Source organism: Numida meleagris, chromosome 1, assembly GCF_002078875.1.
Source record: "Numida meleagris isolate 19003 breed g44 Domestic line chromosome 1, NumMel1.0, whole genome shotgun sequence".
Lineage (NCBI taxonomy): Eukaryota > Metazoa > Chordata > Aves > Galliformes > Numididae > Numida > Numida meleagris.
Genome location: NC_034409.1, coordinates 77,587,095 through 77,610,776, shown reverse-complemented (window position 1 = coordinate 77,610,776; position 23,682 = coordinate 77,587,095). Strand labels below are relative to the sequence as shown.

Genomic DNA, 23,682 nt, shown 5'->3' with positions numbered 1-23,682 from the left:
TGACAGAATCAGCATGTGATATGTTTGTTTATCAGTTAGAGCTACAGCTCCTTCTCTACTGTCGATTATTTTAAAAACAAAATCAAACTACAAGAAACATGGGACTGAGATGGGTAGCAAAGGTCTGATATAGAGAATTAATATCTAATATCATTGCAAATCTGAATTTAGGAAAAAAATATTTCACTATGGAGTACAACGGCAGAGGTTTTCATACTCGTGGGAAAATGAGTGCAGATGTTGACTATTAATATGCTATGTAATCATAGCTTATCATGCAGGAAAGCAGCTGTTGTAGACACCTATCAGTTTCAACTCTGATGCCTGTCTTTGGCAGAGAGAGTGCAGCAGTAAGAGTAAACATTTGTATTCAGACATGGTCAGTTTGACATCATCCCCTTTTGAGGCATTTCATCTCATTCCATTTTCTTTCAAATCAGGTCAATTTGTCATGCTATGGATTCAGTGCCATGATGTAAAATATTTAATGTAAGTTTATTGAAGCTGTGACTTACCACGTATTAGGGTATGGGTATTTCTCATGTTTCACAGAAACCTGTCAGCAGATTTGGACTAGAAAACCCCTAAGCATTGTTGGTAGCTGTGAGTATATCTTGACAATACCTGTTTTAATACATCAGTATTCTCAGTAGACCTTCTTTTATAGCTGCTTCTTTATATACACAGATATTGGCATTTCCCTCCACGAACATAACCTCTGAAACTCTTTACCTTCTCTTTCGAAGACTGAATTCTTCCAAAGTACAAAAATTACAACATGAGAAAAGTCTGTGTTGAAGAGGACTAGGATTTTTCCTTTTTTGTTTTGTTTTCCTATTTTTGTCAGACTTATGTCAGAAAGGAATTTTTTTGTTTGATTGCCATTCCTTAATTTTTAAATGTATATTGCAGCAAAATTTTTTACTGTTCTGGTGTCAGTGATGTTCTGGTAGAAATTATCTTAATTTTCTTCCTCTTGCAAGCACTGATATTTTTCTTTATTCACTATCTTCATATTCCACTCCTTTCCCCACACCACCCCCCCAAAAAAGCACCCCAAAACACATCCTTTCCATCTGTATGTGTTTGTGTGTGTATGTGAATGAGCTTGTTTTTTCCAGTCTCTGATTCACTTTTTTTGAGCTGATTTAGCAAACGCACTGGGGGCCTGGCCCACAGAGACTTCTCAAATAAATATATATGTATGATGTTATATATATAAGTATATATTCTTTTGGAATGGTGATATACTATTGAGCTTCAAGTATTCCGAATCTTCTGCATGTATCGAGAAGTTATGGGAAGCGTAAGGGGAGGAAACATGAAAGTGGGCAGTCTATTTCCAGAATCACCTTAATATTTTCCTTCTAAGCAATATGAAACTTGTACTCGTTGAAGTCAAATGGAGATAAATACCTCTCTCCCCTTAGACTTTGCTCTGTAGCAACCTTTTGATGCAGAAATGATGTCTGTACAGAGATTATATTTTAATTTGCTTTCAAGTCTTGAGGACAATAGAGGACTAAAAAAATGTGATTGTTACAGTGAATATTTGTAGGATGGTGTGGAATAGATACAGCTTTTATGTCTGAATGTTCATTCAGTAATGACTGTTCAGGTTTAACAAAATGAAAGCTAACAGTGCATCTCTTTGTTTAACCTCCTGAACAAGACTTCTGTTTTGACTTTCAAATTAGTGGAGAGCCAAAGACTTCAACTAGTCCAGGGGTCATCCTTTTTAGTTTGACCAGCGGTTTATGTACTAAAACTTCAGTATGGCTGTACAGTATTTCAAACTTCTGAAACTCAGTATGGGAAGAAGCTCACACAGTTTATGTATATATACACTGCCAAGTTGGATTACTCCTCGTTTTGCTCTAGATTTCTTTTCTCCATTTCCTGCATGTATTATATATTTCTTGTAGGATCCCATTTGGACTGTAAAAACTGTCTCTCCCTGAAGAAAACATTGTCGTTTGTACTATGCTATGCCATATCTGCAGCTATCCGAACTAGATCACAGCAATTGTAGATCTTGCCAAAGATTACAGCAGTCATAAAACAAAGCTGGATTGATAGAAACCCAGCCTCAAGATTCTCCACTGTCTCTCTTCATCCTGTAGAGAGGGATCTGGATTATTAGAAGCATCGTATTGCTGTCAGTTACCTAGCATATCTTCAGCATGAGAACTGTGCTTCAGCTATGGCAGTGTTTCGGTTCTTTCAGATTCTACAAAGCATAATCCTTGGAGGGAGACAGAGATCTCAGTCTTCTTAATTTGTATTGCCAAGGTCTCTTGATTTTTGTCCATCAAGATCTACAACTGGGTTATTATGAAACTAATATTGTGTGATAGGTTCTTAAACAGTGTCTTGCTTCACTGAAACATACAGATTTTTAGTAAATGACATGGCACAACTGGGATCCTAGAAGATAGCTATGTCTGTACTATTTCCAGAAGTGAACAGTCTTTTTTTCTTCAAATGCTAACACTCTTTGGAAGTTATTCAGTGTTCACCAACTTTGCTTTCAAATCTTTACTAATTTTTAGCGCATGTTAAGTTATGTGTTGTAAAATTTAATGCTCAATACAGTTGGTATCAAACATAAACATCGTTTGTATAAAGTGCTTGGTTAAAGTAGAAAAATCATAGTTAATGTCCATTTACACCAAGAGGACTTCATAAAATACAGCTTAAGCAGCTGGTAGTTATGCATGTAATGTAATTTAAATGATGGGGCTGATTCACTGTTGTCTGTGGTGTGCTTTGTTTCAAAATTTGATAGAATAGTTATTTGGCCCATAGGAGGATTATAAAAGTGATGAAGTATAGGTAATATTTCATCTATATCTTGCACCAGATGAAGAGGAATACCTCTTCCATAAAATTTGTTGCTGAAAACTTTTCTTAAAAAAAAAAAAAAGGTGACTGATTTTTGAGATGCCTTTTAAGATATGTACATTTATAGTATTATAGTACTGAACTGATTGTAAAAAAAAAAAAAAAAACCCACCTATATTTTAGTGAAATTTTGTCAAACTCTAAATAATTTTCTTAAATTACAACTTTTTAAAAAATTCTATTCAGGCATGAGTAGCTTTGCCAGTTTATTATTGATAGCAATTAAGAGTTCCTTTGTGTTTTATATGTTGCTTCTTAAGAAAAGAAATTCTAGATTAGCATGCTCCACTATTAAAGGTCAAAAATACTGATTTGTAAAAATATTGGGTATTAACATAGGTTAACTGAAATGTTTGGAAATGTTACTCATCTCTTTTTCTGGGGCAGGAGTGAAATTACTGCATAATTTAACAAATTAAGCCTATTTTCAGTAAGTCACTGAATGTGAAGGATTTCTTGTGTTGTACCCAGGGACTTCCTGGAATCATTTAGTACTCAACAGATAATAATAAAACTGAAGCAGATGATGAATTTGTGGAATTGCTGATATCCTGACTAACAAGCTGTGAGCACTTTCCTGTTAAGTTATAAAATTATTTCATAATTTAGGCAACACTGCACTGCCTAAGCAGAATGTGGTGCATGACCTCAGCATCTGGATGAATACTGAAATGTCTGAATGAAAGCCTTAAAGTGAGTGTTTCTTTTTGCATGTTGATGTTATAAAGCACATTCCTTGGAGCAGTGGAAATGTTAAAGCCAAGCAAATTAAGCTCTGAACCACTTATCACTTGAAAAGCTTCAGACAAGATCAGGTGCTGTCATTCTCAATGCATTAGCACCTGTGTATTAGTGAATTTTTTTTCCTGAGAGATTGTATAATACATCTCTACAAGCATATACATTGTTATGCATATAACTGTTTAAAAAAAAGTTTTGTGAGAAGTTGTCCATGGAATTTTTCTGACATATTACTGAATAAGACTGAAGATGAATCATCACTGGATGTCATCAAACAGTCTGCTTTTACTTCAGTGCCTTAGGGTTATATGTTTACTCTCTTACTGCTTTACTCTAGTATAATTGGAGAACTTACAGAATGTTGACTTAATTTGATTTTTGAAGTTGAGTATTTATAGTAAATCTGTGACTCAGAAGACAATCTCTATTTAACAATTGTGAATCTAACTTGAAAGAAAGCAGATTAATTTATAGAAAGCCGTTATTTTGTGCTTAAAGAATTTCCTTGTTGTTATGATCCTCATAATTTCACAGATAATTATTTCACCTTTTCAGTAGATGTTTTCCATTCTTTCTTTCAGTTCTATTGATCTGTGTATCAGCCTAAGCAAATTAGGTTCGGGGGGGGGGGGAATCTTATCACCTGATAAAAGTAAAAACCAGGACATTCTTACTGTAGGACTGATTCTTGAGAGCACAAAAATGGCCCATTTTAATAGCTATACTTAGACCAAAATGGGAAATACTCAGTAGTTTGCTGAGTGTGGACAAAAGAGCTCATCCTTAAAATCCGTAAACTCCTTAGCTGCTAATGACATAAAGAACTAGAATTGTGTGAAGTACCTGACATGAATAATTGGCTTTTCTTCCCTGTATCTGTATTAGCTAAGTATATAATGAAACTGTCAGGTGAGTGGGAACATTGTTTAATCATCTGTTTTCATCTTCAGCGGAACTGGCCATATTTGAAGTCCAGTGGGCTTGGGGATAATATTCAATCTTGTTTCAAAGGTTTCCCAGGAATGGCTAATTGCTGTTGCTGTTTGAAAGTGCCATGTGTATTCTCAAGCACTTTCCTGCAATGGATTACGGTTTAATAGATTATTTTAGTTATATAACTTTCCCATAGCAACTACAGGAGGAATTAATATTTCAAAAAATGGCTGTCTATTTTTAGAGACATTTAGTTTGACAGATCTTTTGACCTTTTTTAGAAAGACTTACTAGGTGATTGCTTTTCATCTTGTCTTCTGTTGTTACGAGTTGTTCTTTGTAACTGGCAGCTATAAGGAAAATAAGCACTTGGTGATCACTTACAAAATGCTAAAAATTCAACAACCACTTAAAGAAATCTGTGCTGTAAGAAAATGTGAGAATTCTTTATATGAGAATATACAAGAATATGAGAATTCTTTTCTATTAATCTTACGTAGAACTTATAAAGACGGTCTTCCACTTTTTTTTTTGCTTGAAGAGCACAAACAAAACTTCCTAAAACCTTATCTCAGCCTAGCATCAACAAATGTGGTCAAACATACTGACAAACACAGGGATAAACAAATACTATCACAATAGTCATGCTTACCTTTTAAGTTCAATATTTTTTCAGTATAAAATAGTTGTAGGTAGTTGTATTTTTCATCAGTAACCACGCATACTGTAATCTGTATGTTTAGTGTTACATACTGGGAATAAGGATATGTATGTAGCAAATACGGTGTTAGATATTAATATCTGAAGGCTGTGAAAATAGAAATTAAAAATGGCTAAATTAAAGCTACCTGTCTGCTTTCTGTTGTAAGAGAATGTTAGGCTTCCCTCTGTGGCTATAGATGGCCAGTGGATTGTATGTTTTACAGGCCCCTCTAAAAGGCAATAAATGGGATAAAATTTAGTTTTAAATCAGTTTTCTTTTTATGTATGTCTCTATGTGGTGTTGTGTAGGCACTTAGCAAATCACTTGAACATAACTATCTTTAGGATGTTCCAAAATACACAGCCTTCTCATTTGTAGCTCAGTTTAGGTTTCCATAACCTTCAGCATATGTTAGGACCAGAGTTAATCTTTTCCAGTGTGTTCATTCACTCTGTTGCTTTCCACCAGAAGTGATTCTAAACCAGCTATACAGATTTCTAAAAAACAACAGCACTTGTGAGTATAATAAATACACTGTTCACTCACATCAGCAGATTTCAGTTTTCACTTGTTGTTGCCTTTCTTGTTTTTAGCTGTGTTAGTGAGCTGCCTGAAAAAAAAGGAAGCCTCCTGTAAATGCAGACTCTTACTTAATAGTATTTGTTACTGCCACAAGAAGTACAACCTCAAAATATTGAGCTTTCAAAGTGGCTGCCTAGCAACGTGGAGCTTTTACAGGCTAGCAGCTAAATGGCTCCTTTTTGGAGATGAATTTAGGGCTAGCTGGTTTCACACAAATAGGTTGTATGAAATCATTCCCCTTCATGCTATTTGCAAAATGTTGCTAAAGTCATTGCCTCAGAATATCTGTCTTTCTCAGTTTGCTCTTTGAGGTTTAGGATTGATTGAAATCAATCACATAGTGATTGTATCTGTTTTTCATTTTTGGAACAGATGATTCCTAAAATGACAAAGATATTTTGACATAGTCTTACAAAACATATAGCCCTATGAGTGTTGGTAGTGCTTTTCATATCTGCAGATATTTTGAGAAATAAAACAGCCTCTAAATTCATAGGAATAAAAAAAATTGAGAAGTGTTGATGTAAATTTGCATCCAACTTGAATTAATGGTCACTGCTATTTTTCATAGCATTCATCCAGCTATCCAGCTGCCATTAAATACTGTCTATCTGTAAGTGGTTTAACCTGGAAGAAATCAAAGTTGCCAGAAGCATATCTTTAAGCCTTTATATATTATAACTGATGTTCAGCTGTTCCTGTGATTGCTGTAATTTGTATGCATGAATGGAGAAATCTATGTCAAGAAAAATAAACACGGCAGAGGTAATTTTAGACGAGAAGCTCATGCTTATTGGGTGCCCAAACGTTTGTATTTATAAAGCACACCACATTTAGCACTGCTAGAGAGCAGCCAGTCAAAGGAGATAATTCACCTTTTCTTAGCAGAGGAGGAAAAAAAGATCTTGATTTGAACACCTGGGTGAACTCAAGACAATCTCGTTGTAAAACTGAATATTTCTATATTTAAAACAAACAGAAAAACCAACACTGAGAGTTACTGTTTGATTAGGCAGTTTGCTGTGAATCCACAGAACACAGAAGGTCATATGGCTATGATTGTGTTTCAGGTAATTTTTAAGGAACTAATTGAGCTCAATTACATGCTGTTAATAGAATGAAGTTTGTGAGGGGGACATTATTTTTTATAAAGCAATTCTGAATTCTTAAAAACTATAAAAAGTATGATTGCCCAATTTGCTAAGGTAATTAGGAGTTGTCACACAGGTCCTTTAAAAAAAAAAAAGTAAAATAAATTTCAGAAATAACAAAATGCTGTATGCTTTGTATTGTATGAAAGCAACCAGTGGTAAGATTGTGTGGCTCTGTTTTCCATACCTTAAAGAAGATGACAAAAGTTATAAAGCATGCAAGGGGGGGGGGGAAAAACAACTACTCAAGATCAAGCAAAACTACTGTGTGACATGAGCATAAAGTAGCTTAGGGTTTTGTGTTTGTATTTATGCAGGAGATGGGTAAGATATAGCCTGATGGCGGTTTCAAAGCACCTACAGCAGGAAAGTTCTGCTAATAGAAAGTTATTTAATTTAGCATTGAAAGGCATAATGTGATCCACAAGCTTGAAACTGAATCGAAGTGTATTGATTCTACATATAGCGTGACATTCTTAACGGTGAGGATAACTAAAGACTGGAGTAATACACTTCAGAAATCATGGATTCTCTGCTGTTTGAAATGTTTAAAGGAAGATACAATATCTCATAGAAAAAAATGTCTGGAAGCCCATTTGAAGTACAAAAACTTAGGACTGTGGCATTTATTTTTACCGGAATATGCGCTATCATTAGTATACAGAGAATAAGTGTATGTGAGACTTAAAGGGATTCCAGGAAGGAACAGTAAAACTAAGTATTCCAGGAACTGCGTATGTCTATGTCTAGGACTGCAAATCTAGATGATGAACTTTGATGTTAAGGCAAGATGATGTTTTCATACTTGTTATCTTTTGACAAAATCTTTCATCGTTTTATATTTTGACAGATGCATCTGACTAGCCTACTGGTTGTTTTAGCTAGTTAGTGATGTGACTGAATCACCTGAGCATTTTATTCACTAGCTATTTAGTTGAATACTTCGTGGCTTTTTAAACTGACAACTCACTCAAGTCAGAAGCAGGTCTTCAGCAAGAAAATGCTGCCCTATATTCAAATAACACGCTAAACCAATTTTACAGTTGGTTTATGTAATGGTGTATCACCAGCCCACAAGCATCTGCTCTTAGAGTGCTGCATATAGAGTAGTAACTCAAACATGTACTAGTCAGTGCAAATCAGATGACAGGACATCCTTCAGGCAACAGTGCTACTTCTGCTGTACCCCACAGCTGCACTCCCTTATCTGCGGGAGCAGGCAAAAATATTAAAGGCTAGGAGAATGTGTTGGGTTTTTTGTTTTTATTCGGGGACATTTTCATACTTTAGACTAATGCTCTTTTGACCTCTGAGGAAAAAGGTTTAGCTGACTCTTTAGTTTTTCTGCTTTATATAGGTACAGGAGAAACCTGAAGAAATGTAAACAGCATAGTTCAGGGGAGTTCATATGTGATGCTTATAACATGAATAGTATATTGAAACATTCTCTGAAAAACTGTTCCATACAAGTGAATACAGTGCAAAATACCATTTCGCAAATTCAGATTTTAAAACTAGGATCAAATGTTACAGTATTATTACTGTCACACTTGACACATGTGATTCTGGTTTTACTTTTTTCACTGTGAGTCCCAACAGACTCAGACAGTTTTCATCTTTTTCCTTTTATGTTTAAATTAGTATAATTTGGCATGTCTGTAAAGGCCCCTGAGAGATCCAACATACTGATAAGAGAGAATAGACAGTGACTGGCTTTTATCCTTGAAACCCATGATGTCTACTTTAACGTATTCAAATGTATCAAAATTAGTCTTCTCTTTCAATATTTTCAGAAATATTACGCTCTCTCTGTTAGTGAAGTCATTATTTAATAAAAAGGCAAAATGAAATAATAAATTCAGTCCAAAGCCTTCATTACTACTTCTGCTATATGTCCTGGTAGAGTACACTGGTATGAAAAGATTCAGTGAGGTATAGTTTATTCCTCCATGCTTGGCAGCAAAGCATAAAGTTTGCAAAAGATGAGATAAAGTGCCAAGAACATGTGCCAAGTCATAATATCTCTTCAGCTCCTTCTGCTGGAAGGATCTAAACACAGCTCCCAGAATGTTTGAAAACCACCATCAGTCAGTGATAATGCTTCTATTTAAGTAAGCATCAGTCCTTACTTCAGGGCAATTGGCCAGACTGAAGCAGACAGCATAATTTCTCTCTCATTTTAGTAATTTGTGAAGTATTTCAGGATGAACACTTAGGCAAATAGATGTGAATTATTGGAGAGTGCTTTGTTTGTTTGGGATATGCTGAATGAAATAATTGACTTCGTTAGAATGTTTCCCAGAAAGCTTATTTAGCATAATACTGATGCTGAAGGGTGATAGCTGCTTAATCAGGGCAATGCCAGCATAATTTTCATTAAGGACAATCATTAGCTACCGTCATAGATTTATATTGCATATAATGCTTAACTTAAAGTCATAGAATAGTACAAAAGTTTGAGCTGGAAGAGACTTAAATCATCTAGATCCAACTCCCAATGGATGCAAATTTCCATTCAGTTTGAAATCCACAAAGGAATTGTTTGTTCTCTTTTTTGGATGATTGGTCTGTTTGTTGGTTTGTTTTGGCAGTAGTATTAATTCCTCTTCCGTTACAGAGAATATAAAAAATGAGTGCTACAGAGAGGTAATTCAAAATGGACCAAGGAATTACTATCAACCCTTAAAATGTATAATAGACTGTCATATGTCTTAAAATAGGTTGTTTAAAAGATGTACTGTTTCATGTTTTAATGGTTGTGATTTTGTTCAGGACTACAGTTTGAGAATAAGTGGCGTACAGGGTAACTAATTTTTTTCTCTCTTCTTACTTTGCATGGAAATTACAACAGATACAAAGACCTCAATCTCACTACTTGATAGTGTTTTGTAGCTGAGAATTTGCTCTTTTTCAACATAGTCACCACCATTAGTTGTGCATTTTCTCCAGCAATGAACAAAAACCTGTGTGCTGCACTCATAAAAATCTGCAGTAGTGGAGGTGACCCACTGTTGCCACTGCTGAAATGCACCACCCACTGCCTCAACACCTCCAGAAACATTCAGCAAGCATCAATAAATGACAGTGGGTGCCATTTTTCCGCATGGAGTTCAGTGACAAAGCTTTATTTCATATGCACTTCTATGTCAGATGCCATTTTGTCAGACTGCCCCTCTTCTGCTATCTGGCACATGGCAACTAAGAGTAATGGAATATTGTCAAGAAGGTTCAGTCTCTACCACCATACCACCAATATCCACCTCTGACTTTGTGGGCCAACATAATAACATAGGAGGCGTTCCTTTAGAGCAGCCCTCATTTTTTTTTTTCCCCTGTGGTTATCTAGTAGACCATATGGGAAAATGCAGAGTAGAGCTCAAGTCTCTTCAGGTCAGATGTCTCCAATTAAAATGCTTCTGTAACAACTGAAAAAGGAATTAGTTGATACTTTAAAGTTTTAGCCCTCAAATTTACTAATCTGTAGTTTACTTCTTTGCATCTCATTTCAGAGTAGTCTACTGCAAGTCTCTTCACTTTTGAAAGGGGAAGTAAAGATCATTCTATTCTGACCTCTGCCTTCAAGTATTGGTAGATCATTGGAATTTTTGTGCAGGATTTTACAATCTGATCATATACAACAAGATAAGGCTTATCTTGTAAAATCTCTTTCTGTTTCACATTGCTCACTGTCATGAATGCATGTGGAGGTGTTTTATTTTCTTCATACGATAATGTTGTTAATAATATCATATCTCATATTCCTCTTTTCCTTACTGTCTGGTAATTTTCTGGAACAGCAATTTCTCATTGAACTCTCTGACTCTGACTGGAAATGCTATAATCTAACTTAGGGACATTTTCATTTAGTGCTCAGACAAAAAGATACAAAGAGAACAGACAGAAAACTGTATTTGTGATAGACCTGGATAACAAGATGTTTCTGCAAAGCAGTACATCAGTGTTAATTCTGAGTAACCCAGTTAAGTTGTCGCTGTGGTTTCACTTGGGCTAAGAACTGGTCTGGGCAATGTAGTTCAGAGCTAGACTTAGTTATCTCTCTGTGGCACTGCATTGTACTGTGTTGATGAGACAGAGCAATAGTTAGTTGCATGTGAGCTTTTTACGTAAGTGTGAAATGACTAACTGTAAAAAACCTTTTCTCAGATTTAAAAAAGAAAGCCTGCTACAGAGCTGCAATGACCTTAGTCGTAAATTTTTAACTAAATAATGTTTTCATAAGTACAAAAAACGGATACATTCATGTGCTATGTGAACCAGTTAAATGTAAAAAGAAACTTAAGAGGCACCCTGCTGAATTTTCGTAACTCGTGTTTTTTTTTTTCTTGGAGGAAAAAGAACAGGCAATAGCAAATCACTCTCAACTGCACATGTTTCAGACTGATGGCGCTGATACTTTAATTAGAGCAGTGGGAAGTCAGCTTGAATTCTTTTGTTTTACAGAAAGCAAGAAGAATTGAGGTTAATTAAAAGTTAATTCGAGATTAATTGATAGTTCCCTTTTTTTCCCTCTTCTGGTGATAACAGAAATGTTAGAATCCTTGACTTTGATGGCAACAGATTGGGTAGGCCTGGTGTTGATTGCTACTGCCAACATGAAAATGGTGCTGCAGTTCTACAGCTCCAGTTCCTAATCAATGAGGTAAGTATATATTTATTTAGATTCTCCTTTATATGTTTAGTTGAATAAGGCAATTGGTGTATTGTAATTGAGTGATACAACTTTTCCTGTTGACAAATTGTGCCAACAAGTAAGTGGCATACATCCAGAGGACGTTCATCATGCAGACTTTTAGAAGTCTATTCATGTGACTGCATGCCAGGAAAACTATAATGTTTATTTACATCAATATAAAGTACTGAACAAAAGGTAGTCAATACATGAATGTTTGCAGGTAGATGTAAAATCCATTCAATTACTGAATATACTGTTTCAAATAGCAGTTAATATATGACTTATTCTTCTTCTGTGGAAAAATATTGATGATAATTATCTAAAAGCTCAATAGCTGTGGATATGCTACTACTTGCAGTAAAAAAGAGCAACTGCAGGGATCATCAATCAAACAAGCATGCTTAGCCTTTCTACATGGTTTGTCAAAATCAAGTTCAGATGATACAAAGAGAAAGTATGAGACTATAGCTTGTTCTGTGCAGAAGGTCTCTGGAGATAGTAATGGGCAAGAAGACTTTGCTGAGCCTATAAATCTACTCAGATTGTTTTCAGAATCTCATAACTTGACAAATGTATAAGATAGTCTTAGTTCAGTTTCCATTAGTTTTCTTCCCTAATGTATGAAAACACTTTTGACAGTTTCAAATCCTCAAAGCTATTAGAGCCTCTCAATTAAAGGGTCTGGGTTTTGCTGTTTTGTTCGTTTATTTTTTAAATCTCGGAAGTATTTTTCTTCTGAGCTTGTTTGGAAAAGTGCCTGAACCACTGAAAGGAATGGATAAAGACTGAAACTTCAGAAATAATTCTTTATAAAGGGATTGGAAAAGTGTTGGAAATAAAGGAGCCAGGATTTGAAAGAGGTGTTCCTTTGTGACAAGCAAAAACTGTAATATATAAGATTATTTTGATTTCCATGGTGGTGATTCTATCTCTGACATTGGTCCAAACTCTTCGGGAGATAACAATTAAAGCATGGATTATGTCGTACTTAGAGAAGTGTTACTCTCATAAATTGAATTTGCATATGTCAGCACTGAAAAGAATCATAGAATCATAGAATGGCTTGGGTTGAAAAGGACCTCAAAGTTCATCGAGTCTCAACTCCCCTGCCAAGTGCAGGGTCGCCAACCACTAGACCAGGCTGCCCAGAGCCACGTCCAGTCTGGCCTTGAATGCCTCCAGGGACGGGGCATCCACAACCTCCCTGGGCAACCTGTTCCAGTGCATCACCACCGGAACAGGTTGCCCAGGGAGGTTGTGGATGCCCCGTCCCTGGAGGCATTCAAGGCCTAGAAAGGCCAAGAGTTTAGGTAGTAGGGAGGAGGTAGAATAAGTTACTTTAAGCTGTCCAGGAAGAGGGCAGAGCTTGTAACTTGTCTGTTTCTTGGGGATCAGAAGCAGAACCAGACTTCAGGGTATTTCTGATCTGTAACAAAGACTCTATCCTTTTGTCTACATCTTTTTGGTCCTGCCCCTACATTCTCTTACCTGCATCTTTCACGGTTCCAGTTGTGAATTTCGTGTTGTCTTGATATGGCTACTGTACTGTGCTTGGCACTGTCATTTGTTTGTGTGTCCACTGATCCCTTTTTTCCTTTAGTTATACCATTCATACTCACCTTTTAAAATAAGTACTTGTTGTCACTCTTTTCATTAATCTCTGTGCTTGTGTGGAAATTTGTAGGTGTTTGCATGTATAAGTTTGGTGAAAAGCTTTAATTTGCATTTTAAATTGATGGAGTTTTAACCTAACTGATCTTGTAATAATTTAAAGTACGTACAAGTATTAGATTTATTCAAATTTGTTGGAATATATTCTTATAGAAGAAAGCAAGCATTTCTCATAAATTGCACCATTTTCTACAAACAGATCATTTTAACAGTGAGGATGACTTGAGAATAAAACAGAACCCATAGAAGAGTGACATGTGCTATATTTTGTGTCTGCTCTAGGGTGCTTTGGTCAGTGCATGTGCAGATGATACGCTTCATTTGTGGAATCTCAGACAGAAACGACCTGCTATCCTACATTCTCTGAAATTTAACAGAGAACGGTAAGACTATATAAGACAAGATAAAAATATCATTAAAAAAACACTTATTTTTCAGATTTTTAATAATACATTTGATAGCTTGCCTTTCTAAAGGAAGATATAATGTTGTCTTGAAATTTTTTTCTTCCATTGTTTGAACCTTATTTTCCATAGAACAAAAATTTTGCTTTCTTTCTACAGCCTTCTCAGAACTAGGTGAAGTGTAGCTATTTTTTTGTTGGATGTTTTTCATTTGACCTTCTATTTACATGAACTGGTGTGAACAGTGGTATGGTTGCTGCATTTGAAGACCAGACACAAAGCACTGTGGTCCTTTGAGGCTGACCTGTTGTTCAGCACTAGGCAGAGTAGCTCAGCTGACTGCAACACAGAAAGTTTTTTCTCTACCCTAAAGTATTTGATTTTTATAAAATACTGTAAGTTTAGCAGAAATCAATTGTGAATTTGTGAAACTACATGAATGTCAAGTGAATCAGAGCCTCCTTTTCTAAATTTTGCTTTGTCAGTACCAAATTGTAAATATTTTGCTGAAAATAAATTAAATGAGTGATTGTTATTTTCAAACTCAGACAAACAGAAGCTGAGTACTTTAATCTATATTTAGTCACACAAATAAAACTTACTACAGTATTATGGAGGCAGAATGCGGTTATATAGTTATATGCTGCATTATATAGTTCTGAATGGGAGTTTAAGTGATACTGTAATTCTCTCAAAATATGCAATCAGCGTTTCTTCAGATACAGCAACTTTTTTTTAGGTATTTATGTATTTGCTTGTGCAGTGGTGAAAGATATCAAGGCTTTACCAAGACTGTGAAGAAACAGTCTTATCAAAGCTTTAGCTGCAACAAATCTGAAAATTCTTATTGAAAGAGAGTTTTTATTTGTTGTTTTTTATTCAAATATATATGACTTTGTCATTGAATTAATGTAAAAAAATTTCAGAATTTTTTTGTGGTAAGGAAGAAAATGCAATATCCTGATTCCGAAGGGTTCATAATCGTAAACAAAAGTATATCAAGTGGTTTGGAGCTGGATGAGGGAGGATGAGAGAAATTATAGTTGTCATATTACTTACGTTGAAATATTTCTGTCTTGGTACTCTCACCAGGTAGATAAATAATTCACAATTTGTTGATAAGTCTAAATACTGTATTCTAGTATATTGTGGTCTGGTTCTTCCAGCCAGCAATCCTTTGTACAACCCAAGGTATCAGTACTTAGAAGAAAGCAGTGTCTATTCACCTGTTTGCCTGTCATTTCTTAGACTAGCATGATCATAATTGTATCAGAATTTTTTGATGAAACAAACACACATATTTGGGCTGTGCTAGGAGCAAAAGATTCCTCATTATATTTACCTAAACTTTATTTTGCTTCTAACAGCCTAAAACACTGGGCAAAATATTTGGAAGCAAATTACTTGGAATACTGGAAAAATTTGAACGAAACTAACTATTGTATAATGGCATTTTTGAGCTGAGTTTTAAAAGGATCTGGGGGTGTATAGCTATTTGTAACAAATGCATAGCTTGTTATATTTCCTTTTGTCAAAACCTAGTAAGTTGTGATTAAATATATAACTATTAGTTATTTTATTCATACGTTAAATTGCTGGTACAATCACTGCCACTTAAATCATTTTACTAGGACATTAAAGAGTGAGGCAAATATCCTGATAAACTGCTATATAATAGTGTCAAATAAGTAAGTCCAGTTTTAAATTACAATAGAACTTTCAACATGTATGAAGAAATTACTTTGTGGGCAGTTCTTTACATCTGAGGGCTCTGTAACACTGCTATAAGTTTTTAGTTTTCTGTGTTCAAGCGCTTGATTCCAGAGTGAAATCTCTTCAGCTCTATTACATTTTCTTTTAACAGAGATATAAATTAATTTTAAGTAACCTAACTTGTGTAATCAAGTGTAGAAATTTGAAAACACATTTTCTATGTAGAATTCCACATAAGCCTCTAGGCAAGTATCAAAAAAAGTAATGCCAAAACCTTCATTAACCCTCTCATTAATTTTTAGCATTTCTCTGTATATATGTCTAGTGGAGTTAAGTCTAAAAGAGAGCTCCCATGGTTTTTTTCTGAAGGTATTTTTTATTAGAATAGAGAAGATATGAATTATGTGATGCTCAGACAAAGAGCAAATAATGGGTGTTAGCTATAAGAAATTTGTGGCAAAATGGATGTAAGGGGACTTTGGGAGCCTGACAAAGCAGAAAGCTCAAAATTGATTTTCTTCAGGAAATTCAAAGGTCTGTCTCAGGAAAATGTACGCCTTCTTTGCTGTTGGAACAGATACCGTTTTTTTTCTTTCATCTTTTCCTCTACTTTCGCAAGGGAGGCTAAAAGGAGTTAAGATTCATACTGCATCTAGAGCAATACTGACAAGAGAGTAATTATTTATTTTTTTCTTGTTTTAAGTTTATAACCCAATGAACGAGCTGATATTTTTTATTCTATAGGGTAATCCCCTCAAGTTTTTAGCACTTGATGTGTTTTTGCCTTGTATCAAAATACAAGATTGTCATATTACATTTCTACTGATATAGTTGGAATGTAATATTTAGATTAAGAACCTTCAAGTAAATATAGGCACTATGTTTCAGTGCTTGGCTCCATTCCAGTAACTGTCATGATAAAACTGTTACTCAGAAACATGCTTGACAGTGGCATATCATTGATAATGCGTTGATTTGTGGTTCTGTGCACAAATAGGGAGCACAGGAATTTCAGGTCATATAGGCTCTCATGTTAGTTTCCCTTACAAATACGTCTCATCTCCTATTATTCTGAAGCTGAGCTAGCTGAGTTATTTTGTGGCTGGCACTGGGGATAGTCTTCCTTTTTTTCTTATTTTAGCCAGTGCTGATTGGCATGTTACAAGTATGCTGACAGCACTATATCAGTTGATACACTGACACATTGTACTCATTGTACATGAACACGCTGTAAATGTTCTGTTGGGTGTTTAAATCCATCTTCATGCGCTATGCCTGCATTCTGTGACAATACCTTGGGTGCCTTTAAGGGAAATCACAGGAGTCTGCGTAACTGGCTTTGGCGCTGTGGCCTGTAATACTTACCTATGTGTTAAGCATGTGCTGGCACAGCGGAAGAGGAGTCTTTTAAGTGGCTGACTTAGAGCAATTCTCTGTCAGCTTTAACTTATTGCTATTTAGAATCCTGACTCCTGCATCTGAGATTTTACAGTATTTGAACAAGGTGATAAAAGGTATTACTGTAGTGCTTGGAATCAAAGAGAAAAGACACAGATATCTTTGGATCGGGTGACTTTTCTTTTGTGTTGGTCTGCATTCCTTTTCTGAGATCAGCTGGAGTCTTGCTGTATCTTTGCAAGGTTTTGTATCCTATGTTATTTGCATCATCAAAAGGACAGCAGGAGGTTATTGAATTGATAGTGATGATGGGCTGTGCAGTCTCTGTACTACATGAATCTGTTTACTTGTGTGTTACTGACTTCCCAGTTACTAAACTTAGATTTTGTGTCATTGGCAGTTCAAGGAACTGAATTCCTTTGGTGGCTTGCCAGCTTATAGAAGAGCCCCCTGGTTAATATTCTATAACTGCAAATTAATCAGAGGTCTGTCATCAAACACAGTAACAGTTAATATGTTTGGTGAAGTTACATGGCCACTCTATAACACAAACATTCTAATTACACAAAACATTCTAATTACACGATGTGATGCAGCATTTGGCTGTTTAAAAGAATGACAAAGTTCAAATAGTTCAGTATTCAAATAGTTCAAAGTTCAATATTTCACCATACAAACCTTCCCACAAACCTTTCCACAAATTCTCTCAGCATAAAAAGGTAGGCAGGATTTAAACTTTCTTAGGATGAAGACAGAAAAAAATGAGGAACACAAAAAAGTCCATGGTGTTGATTGGCATTCACTTCCACATCTTGAATAAGTTTTTTCAAAATGTCCATGGCATGGTCCTGCATCAGTGCTTGTCACTTCTGAAAGAATGATGCTCAGTGCTATCAATAAGCAGTGTTGTCTGCAAGCTGTTGATTGTCATGTCTAATTAAAGAAAAACTGATCTCTTTGACACATGCCTTAACAATCTCAAACATCTTAATCTGGCCTTTCTACTATGTTTATACTTATAATGAGTTTTTAAGATAAACGTATGATACAGGAGATCAACAGAATATTCCTATATTCCTATGAGGGCGTATACTCTTTGTATATACATACCCCTTATTCAGAGTGTAATTCCGTGTATTGTTAGAACAAAGTAGTAGCTACAGAATCTGCTCTAGCAGCTGTAAGTAGGTACTGACATTGAAGATCTTCCATGAATCCCTAGTCTTTGCCAGTCTTACGACATTTTGTCACCATCATTATGACACTTTCTCTCGCCTCATAACAGGAAAAACTAGTGAAGACTGTAATTGGTCTATTTGTTTGATCACACAATTATCCTTATGTTACTGTCATCATAAAAGCTAGCTAGGCAAAATTCCAGAAGCAATTCATGCCACAACTCATATCTACTTATATTTTTTTTGTGCTTGTTTTAGTGATGAGGGAAGTTTAATAAGTTAGTATGTAGAAGTTGATCACAGCTAAGTGATAATTTGAGATGTTATCTGTGAGAGAGAAACTTTGTTGCAGATGAGCATACTATTTATCAGGACAATGCAAAAATTGAATAGTTTCTTCAGCAGTTCAGAAACTTTTTTGAAATTTTAATTAAGGTAGGTTGAAGGTAAGAGCTTGAAAAATATTTACTATGCACCTGAAAAGATAAATGGCAAGGAGTAATACATAAACTGCCTATTGAATTGCTGCATGTGAGGAAGATGCACAGTGATGAACTTTTCATAACTGCAGAAGCCTAAACTTGAAAGATTATTTCTTCTTCTTATGCTGAACAATCAGCAAAGGACTAAAATATAAAGCATAGGTTGGCTTGCTTATACCAATAGTCATCAATTTTGATTGAATAGATTTGAGATTATGATATTCCTCAAAAACAGAATGAAAATTCATGTGGTACCCAAGTTTTTCTTTTTCATAGATGTTAAATACCACAGAATCACAGAATTGCGGGGGTTGGAAAGGACCTCAAAAGATCATTGAGTCCAGCCCCCCTGCCTAAGCAGGTACCCTGCAATAGGTTGCACAAGTAGGCACACAGGCAGGTCTTGAATATCTCCATAGGAGGAGACTCTTCAGCCTTTCTGGGCAACCTTTTCCACTGGTCTGTCACCCCTACCGTAAAGAAGTTCTTCCGCATGTTAGTATGGAACGTCCTTTGTTCAAGGCCATTACTCCTTGTCCTATCACTGTGCACCACTGAGAAGACCCTGGCCTCATCCATTTGCCTCCCACCTCCCTAGTTATAAACATAGATGAGATCCCCTCTTAGTCTTCTTTTCCCAAGCCTGAGCAGACCCAGGTTACTCAGCCTTTACCTGGGAGATGTTCCATCTTTATGGCCCTCTGCTGGACTCCTTCTAGGAGATCCCTGTCTTTTTTTTTGAACGGAGAAGACCAGAACTGGACACAGTATTCTAAATGTGGCCTCACCAGGGCAGAGTAGAGGGGGAGGATCATGGCCCTTGACCTGCTGGCCACACTCTTTTTAATGCACCCCAGGATACTATTGGCCTTCTTAGCCACAAGGGCACAGTGTCGGCTCATGGCCAACCTGTTGTCCACCAGAACCCCCAGGTCCTTCCCTGCAGAGCTCATCTCCAGCAGGTCATTCCCTAACCCACACTGCTGCATGTGGTTATTGCTCCCTAAGTGCAAGACTCTACGCTTGCTCTTGTTAAACCTCATCAGCTTCCTCCCTGACCAACTCTCCAGTCTGTCCAGGTCTTGTTGACTGGTAGCCCAGCCTTACAGTGTGTCATCCACTCCTCCCAGCTTTGTATCATCAGCAAACGTGCTGAGGGTGGACTCTAGCCCTTCATCCAGGTGGTTAACAAAGACATTGAACAAGACCAGTCACAGCAACAGAGCGGTCTGAATATTTAAAAAAAAAGAAAACTGTTTCTATCCAGGTCCAACCTTGAATTTAAGAATTTGTTCTTTTTTTAATGGTGGCTTTCACAGACTTTCCCCGAAGTAATTTTTAGTCCTCTGGGATCCTCTTAGTGCTACCAAGTATCCCTCAGAATAAAAATGTTTGTAAGTAAAATATGCCACAGCAGCTGCTTTTATACCTGCTTACTAAACAAGTCTCTGAAGGCAAGTAGGGCTGTTTAAGATGTTTAAGATCTATTTTTACATGTCTCACTATTTAAAGGTACCATTTTAATGAGACTTTAAAATAGATAATAAAAATATTAGCACAGGGTATAGTAATAGTTCACAGTAACTAGTCAAAGTCTCAAGACAGCAAATACAGTTATCATTATTTACATATGTATTTAAATATAAATCTTCATTTTTAAATGCATGTATCAAGAACTTGAGAAAACTCATAACTGTGACTGTTAATTTGACAAATATTTTTCTATTTCATGTTATTAATCAGTTGCAAATCATTCCACATATTCTTCATATTGATGCATTAAAAGGTGACTGACATGTAATGACAAGGCCTTGCACCAGGGTTGAGACACCTTCCACTTCCAGTACAAGCTGGGCGATGAAAGAACTGAGCACAGCCCTGCCAAAAAAGACCCGGGAGTACTGGTGGATGGCAAGCTGGACATGAGCCAGCCATGTGCCCTTGCAGCCCAGAAAGCCAACCATATCCTGGGCTGCATCAAAAGAAGCGTGGCCAGCAGGTTGAGGGAGGGGATCCTGCCCCTCTGCTCTGCGCTGGTGAGACCTTACCTGGAGTACTGCATCCAGATGTGGAGTCCTCATACAGGAGAGATGTGGGCCTATTGGAGTGCGTCCAGAGGAGGGCCTCAAAAATGATCCAAGGGATGGAACACCTCTCCTATGAGGACAGGCTGAGAGAGCTGGGGCTGTTCAGCCTGGAGGAGAGGAGGCTCTGAGGTGACCTGAGTGCAGCCTTTCAATACTGAAAGGGGAGCTACAAGAAAGAAGGAGACAGACTCTTTGTCAGGGTCTGTGGTGATAGAACAAGGACAAATAGCTTTGAGCCTGAGGAGAGTAGATTTAGGATAGATACAAGGAAAAAGTCTTTTGCAGTGAGGATAGTGAAGCACAGGAATGGGTTGCCTGGTGATGTGGTGGATGCCCCATACCTGAGGACTTTCAAGGTGAGGCTGGATAAGGTCCTGGGCAGCCTGATCTAGCTGTCGATGTCCTAGGTCATTGCAGGGGAATTCGGACTAGATGACCTTTAAAGGTCCCTTCCAACTCCAAGGATTCTATGATTCTGTCCTATGTGTGAATTACTCCTAGATGTAAAAGCTGTTTTTAATAAGGCAAGGACAAAGAAAGTGAAAGATGGCTTATAACCAATCACTTGTACTTTCCCCTGATTGCTGAGACTGTATAAGATACTCTCCACTTACTCCAGTCCACTTCTGAGCTGTGCATTTGACTTTTATTACTTTATTTAAAGTTTTTAAAATGTTTTGGCAGATATGTGAATGAGTCTTGAGATTGGGTTTGAGATTTCACTGTACTGTGGAAAACATAGTGAGTTTCCAACCAAGTTTTTCAATCAAAAGTGTTCTTTCTAGATGTTAATAAGCTGAATTTGGGGGCTAGAAATGAAATGTACTTATGAGGGTTAATCAAATAACTTACTTTTTCTCTGTGTCACTTTGACTGTACTTCCCTCTATTATTTCTATTATAAAACAGATATCTCTTTGAAATGCCATTATTTCAAAGCATCTTTGTAATTTATTTTTTCCTCCAAAAGGGAAGAAAAACATGTTCTGAAAAACTTGTTTTTTCTGTAATGTGGCCACCTCTGATTGTTTGCCTGAGTAATTTCTATGTTGGTTTCTTTCTTCACGAAAAAATGCTTTAGTTCTTAGTAATTGATGTAATTTTGCTATGTGCTGCGAAACTTGAAATCATGCACTAAGCAATATGCTTGTTGTTCCTAATGCCGTTTTAAAAAGTAAATTGTTTGTCAATAGATTTCCACTTTTCTTTTTTCTTTTTTAGAAAATGCAGGATAACTTGCCATGTTGTTTTCATATAGCAGCTGTGTTGCCAGATTGCTCTAATGCCAGATTTGCATAGCCAAAATTAAAATACATACACGCAGCTACACATTGAACAACTGTCTTTTGAGGCTTTAGTCATAACAAATGAGAAGTCCACTATTGTAATACAAAAAAAAAATGCTTTGTAACATGATCTCCATATGTGGATCATGTATTTAATATCATGCATGTTCATATTACACAAGAGCAAAAGAAAAAAAAAGATAATCTTTTAAAATTCAAACAAATTCAAGCTGCATAAAATGCAGGTCACTGTGAGAGAGTCTTTATTATCAGCTTCTTACCACTTAAGTACAGTTGCAGGAATTCTCTGCTTGTACAAGTGTGTTCTTAAAAGGTTTCAAATATGAGTTTCAAATTCACAATCGTGTTCTGATATTGTTTGACTTCTGTTAGATTAGCTTTCCAGTCATATATTTAAGCAGTGAAGAATATGCAACTTTCTGTTGCAGTAAGACATTTGCTTCTTGGAAACCACAGCATCCCTTTCCGGCTCCGGCACATGGCAGATTTAAGCAAAATCCAGTGCAGTGTTTTAGGATACTTTTCCTTCTGTCACAGTAAACTCTGGGCATTATTCCAGTAAGTCAGAAATAGAGCTAGTAATGTCAGTGTTCAGATTATCTCATTAAACAGTACATGAGCAGGAAGAGAAGAGAGACTACAGATTGCAGAAAAACAAGAACCGTTAATCACAGTGTCCCTGTCTACTGAAGCATAACAAATGGGAACAGCTGGTCTCCAATAAGTCTACATAATTTTAATTGATGGAAGCTGATAAGGAAATATAAATGTATACACAGTGGAAGTACATGCGCATACATGCACACATGCACGTAGAAATGTTTGTGGTTTTTTGCTTTGAAGTCAATTTCAGTAATTTAGTATCATCCTGAACTAGAAAGTTAATCAAAGTAGCTTAACAGATATTGAAATAAAATAGGTTTTAAACTCCTTATAGTCAGAATGGATGACATAAACACAGATTTCTGCATGTAAGGGACAAATTTCAACCTTCTCATCTTTGAGCTTAGTTGTAAATTTCTTTTTTGAAACTATGAGATTTTGAAGCAAAAGCTGCATTTTTAATTTATAGTTTCTGTGTTGAGTGAAAGCACGGAATAAACTCTACCCTTAGAGTTGTTTTTTTGATTTGGTTCTTTTTTTTAATGCGACTGTTGCAAAAGCAATTAAAGAAATGAATGAAGAACTTCCTCTTTTGAGAATAGCATCCTCATCTTTAACCCTTCATTCTTGGTTTTTCTTCTATTGCAAAGAAATGTAGTGGCTATTCCTGTGGCCTGTATTGTCCATCACTGCTACAGTGCTAGATATGGCAGCTCCATCTTTATTTAACATTGAAAGAAATGAATGGCAAGCAAGTGATGTACTACAAATAAGAAACAGTGATTTCACAGGTTAGTAAACAAGAGAGAAATCATGTGCAATTCTCCTTCCCTTAAATATGAAAGCAACAATCTAGTGTGTTTACCAACAGTTTCATTAGTTTGTTCATTTCCCTGATTCTGTGAAGCTTTTTATTCTTGTTTTTGTGTTCTCGGGACCAGGAACTGGCATCAGAAACAAATTAGATGCTAATGAAAAGTATGCTGGTTTCTTCCAGCATCTTTTTCCTGTTAAGAAAGCAAGTTCTAACATTTGAACCAGGACTAACTTCTTTATCTTTTTCCTTGGCTCCAAGCCCAGTGGTTACACTTGTTCAGTCTACTGCATTAATATTGTATAATATTACAGATCTA

At 36.2% G+C, this 23,682-nt stretch overlaps 1 protein-coding gene across 5 annotated transcripts in view; it reads left to right on the top strand.

Annotated features, from left to right (window-relative positions):
* The window catches only part of STXBP5L (syntaxin binding protein 5 like), a 187,319-nt gene that overhangs the window by 58,948 nt on the left and 104,689 nt on the right, over nt 1-23,682 (top strand). For 4 of the 5 annotated variants that reach the window (XM_021397328.1, XM_021397318.1, XM_021397302.1 and 1 more), the window contains exons 3-4: nt 11,593-11,674; nt 13,661-13,761. In XM_021397328.1, the coding sequence (XP_021253003.1) occupies nt 11,593-11,674; nt 13,661-13,761 (183 nt within the window). Of the gene's footprint in view, nt 1-11,592; nt 11,675-13,660; nt 13,762-23,682 lie in introns of those variants that run through there. The other variant, XM_021397332.1, reaches the window with a different exon arrangement.